Source organism: Alternaria incomplexa (genome assembly GCF_024043165.1).
Source record: "Alternaria incomplexa strain BMP 0042 chromosome Unknown scaffold_29, whole genome shotgun sequence".
Classification (NCBI taxonomy): domain Eukaryota; kingdom Fungi; phylum Ascomycota; class Dothideomycetes; order Pleosporales; family Pleosporaceae; genus Alternaria; species Alternaria incomplexa.
The window spans coordinates 136,150-140,376 of NW_026249878.1; the positions used below are offsets into that span (position 1 = coordinate 136,150).

Below are 4,227 nucleotides of genomic sequence, written 5' to 3' on the forward strand. Positions count from 1 at the left end.
CCCAAGTGTGGTGTTTCGCGGCGAATCTGTAACGTGACGGGTAGATCGGCAGAATCCAGGACCGGGGGCTCAGAGTGTCGTGTGCAGGCGGAGGTGGCAAAGCGCCGCGCGATTCCAAGCCAAGCTGCGTCAGGCACTTGACGTCTCACGCCGATCTCACAATCACGCCAATCCATCATCACACTTCGACGCCTTTCCTTCACCCTCACCCACGACGGCGCACTGCTACCGACGGCAATTCGCACCTTCACCACGCCCCATCGCGTCGCTGCCCTGTCGCCAGCTCTGCCAGCCATCCGCCGCGGCACGTCAACGAGTGGTTACCGGCCCCCACTGATCCGTCCAGCGACTCCACTGGACGACTTCATCCCGGAACGAGCGCTGCTGCGCCCATCGCACCCGCCCTCACCGAATCGCAACCCCCATAGCAGTCGATTATGCTGCCTCAAGAACCGCTGCAAGCGGGCTCGCCGCACACGACGCTCTCCCGGTCCTACTACCCGACCGGCAATGCGCCCTTTGCGCATGCCACCATCCTTACCGGAGAACCGGCTTCACAGCTCGATGACGTGCGGATATCAAGATACAACAACACTCTCGGCTCGACGGCCAAGGGCATCATGATAGGCATATTCTCCGTGCTGGGCGCTGCGGGCGTGTGCCTTATCATTGCCGCCATTGTTTACTACTTCCGCTACACCAACACAGGGCGCATCTTCCTCGACCGGATAACACGGCCGGGTGAATATGACGACGAGCAGCAGTTTGCCAAGGAGGAGGCCGAGGCGCTAGAGGATATGGACGACCTGCAAAGAACAGAGTACATGAGAGCGAAAGGTATGCCAGGCAGGTTATTGTGCAGGGAGAGCACCAGCTAACCTCCACAGCTTTTGTGCAAGCCAACCCGCCCGAGTCCGTTCAAACCGACATATCACTATCGCAGTTCTTGGCTATACAAGAGAAGGGAGTGTCCGCCTGGGAATTTGAGCCCGAACTAGAGATTGCCAACTGCTTTGTCGAAGGCCGCACGGAAATTGAGTTCTTTGATTCGGAGTGCAGCGTCCAGAGCAACCTCCCGATCCCGAAGCAAAACGAAGTCTACTACTGGGAAGCCAAGGTCTACGAGAAGCCCGAGAACACTAGCATTGCGATTGGCGTCACAACGAAGCCGTACCCGTTGTTCAGACTACCAGGTTTGTCAACGACCACGCCTTCTCTTTTTTCGTTTACTAACGTTTGTCAGGATACCACAAAGCCTCGATATCGTACATGTCCAACGGAAACCGCCGATACAACCAGCCCTTCCAACCCTCCGCTTACGGTCCCTCCTACGTTCAAGGAGACGTCATTGGCGTTGGATACAGACCTCGCACAGGAACAATCTTCTTCACGCGAAATGGAAAGAAACTCGACGACGTTGCCCACGGTCTCAAAACACAAAACTTCTTCCCCACCGTAGGCGCAAACGGCCCATGCCAAGTTCACGTCAACTTCGGCCAAATGGGCTTCGTCTTCATCGAAGCCAACGTCAAGAAATGGGGTCTAGCCCCCCAAACCGGCAGCCTCGCACCCCCACCTCCCTACGGCAGCGAACAAGGATCCATACTCCTCGACTCTGGTCGCGAGGGCATAAGAGAAGGCATGGGCGGAAGCTACATCCAAGCCGGTTTTGGCCACGGCCGTTCCAGCAGCCAGCAAATGCGTCTCGGACGCCAAGTGCCAACGAGTCCCGGTCCGCAACGCAGTCCAACCGACATCTCATTAGCCGCCCTTAGTCTGGTCGATTCTAACGAAGATGTCGGTGAAGGGACTAGCCACGACGATCACGCGACAACCACAATCCCCGTAGACCAACGCCAGGGTCTTGGTCTTCTGTCACCAGGCGAACTCCCTCCTGAGTACAGTAGTCCTGTTGGCTCGCCCAACCTGCGCAACACGGCCGACCACGAACGAAACGGATACTGGGACGAGCGAGCACCGCTCCTACAGAATCAGCAGCAGTCTGGCGAAAGAAGTCCACCGGTTCCGAGCTATGATGCCGCGATGGCTGATACACCAGAGATACGGCGTCCCGCTATCAGAGTGAGGAGCGCGACGGAGGCTGGTGTGAGACCGCGTGGACCCCGCTAGACGAGCTGGAAGTCATTTTTCTTTTGTGTTACTCTACTCTCCATTGTTTTGACGAATCTGAGAGGAAGATTGCGTCTTTTCACTATACCCTATCGCTCAAATTTCTCCTTTTTCCTATCTTTGTCGAGGCTGGATCCATCTCATTGCGAAGGATCATTATGGATCGAACGCACCGCTGTGGGAAATGTCTCCACGGACTGCATGGGTGGCAGCGAAACATATCTTTGAGCGGCCTGATCTGTTATGGCCCATACTACCTGGCGTTCTGGAAGCGAGCATTGTTACGTTTATTTTTGCTTGCTTTCTGGGTGGAGTCACGAATGATTAAGCACACGAATACTCCTGTTGCTGGCGTTTTATTGGATAGAATGGCTCGATGTGCGTTGAAGCGCGTTCAAATTGGATTGCGGCTGGCTTTGGCTACTCATGTGGTAGCTTTTGGATTGTAGTAGTAAAGCGATGAGTTGGTTGGATTGTCAATATACACGCTCTCCCACTTGCGAGAATTATCGTATCAATTCTTCCTTCTGTCTACATTGCCTGTCATCACTTCTAGCTATGGATTTCTCGTGGCTAACAGCAATTTAGTTGTTCACCAGACACGCGGTCTACAAAATCCTTTTCTTACTGTCAAATCGCACGAACGTACACATTCGGTCTCCATAGAGACCCATAGTACTCTTCCAGGTTGCCATACTTGGCGTACCAAAGTGAAGACCTAGCGCTCGCTCAATTTGTTGGAGAGCATTATCTCTTTTCAGTTCCTCCTGAACGCACAAAAAACCGCCACCGCGTTCAATACCTTCTGCAGCACAATAGTAATGTCCACGAACAATTCATGGGCGGACGACCATACCCATGCCGCAACCCCGCGATCATCTTCGAATCGCTACCAAGATCACTCATCCTCGCCGACTTAAAACGATCCCGGCACTTCCAAAGAGAAGCCCGATTTCGCTTGATGCAAAAAGTGATTTGGACCTCGATTGACCGCTATCGTGTAGTCGTTCGCGACGTCGAGGGCACGGTAGGCGAAATAGCAAAGGAACTCTGCAACAGGCCCACGGCATTTTATTGGCTCCAGTCAGCGCAGACAGGGGCTCCGCATGCCCCCGAGAAGTCTTGCATGTCTGGTGGTGTCTTTGCGGCTATATACGAAGAATGGCGTCGAAGTTATGTTAAGCTAAATATCGAGTTTGGCCATTCTTTCGCTGCGCCCGTGAGGGTTGCGGGTACGGGTCCATCGAGTCTACCGCAATCTTGAGGCGCATTTGTCGCTTTATGCTCAAGCACAGCGTATCTCGTTGGATATGTAGAACTATTCAGTGCATCCGCTTCTCCCTGCCGTTATCCTCGTATGCGACCGCCGTGACTCAAGAGCTAAAGGAGGAACAGATGGCTTCGTTAGTCTACGCGAAGTAGCGAGGACACAGACCGTGCTCGTCATTCTTATCGGAGTAACAAGTCGTACCAGCACCGGTATCCACATCTCTCTAGATCCTCTCAAACCATTCGCTCTGCCCATCGAAAGACCCGATGCCACTGGCCTTGATATCCTTCGCGTGCCCCTTGATAACGCTGTCAGGTTTGTCATCGAGTTGGAGGCCAGGATTGATGAGCGAGAGGGGATAAACAGTGCAACTTTAGACAAGAGTCTCTGTCTGCACTAAACACCCGTCGGATACAGTCGCGATATCAGGTTTTACCCCAATGTATGGGCGAGGACAATGCGGGCAGAGGCGTTGAAGATTGGGTTTAAGGAATTGGGGGGTACGAAATTTGCTGCTGTTCGCGTTCATGCACAGCTTTCTGGGCAAGAGTCGGGGTGTGAACTTGAACTTGTGCCGTTTAGTCAGACGTGGAAACCATGAACTCACATGCGTTTTTGGGTTGATTATTCAATGGGGGGTGGAGGCACACGCTGAGTGCAAAGCTTAACATTGGGTCATTGGCAGTGGTGGGAGAGCTGGTGTGTTTCGAGGTGTAGGACTATCTGCTACATCTATGTGAGTGTTAAGCAGAAATTGTATTTCACCTCTTGATGATTTCGTTACTCTGGTATTCATGCGAGGGGGGGGGGGGGGGGGGTTTTTGGGG

At 53.5% G+C, this 4,227-nt stretch overlaps 1 protein-coding gene across 1 annotated transcript; it reads left to right on the plus strand.

Moving 5' to 3' along the window:
• Nucleotides 1–437: 437 nt before the first annotated feature.
• SSH4 (Rsp5p-dependent ubiquitination, sorting of cargo proteins at the multivesicular body) lies at nt 438–2,130 on the plus strand (the record flags this gene model as incomplete). Its single annotated transcript, XM_051440411.1, has 3 exons — nt 438–837; nt 888–1,193; nt 1,244–2,130. 3 exons carry the CDS (start codon nt 438–440, stop codon nt 2,128–2,130), a joined length of 1,593 nt encoding a protein of 530 aa, XP_051285765.1.
• Between the last annotated feature and the right edge of the window lie 2,097 nt (nt 2,131–4,227).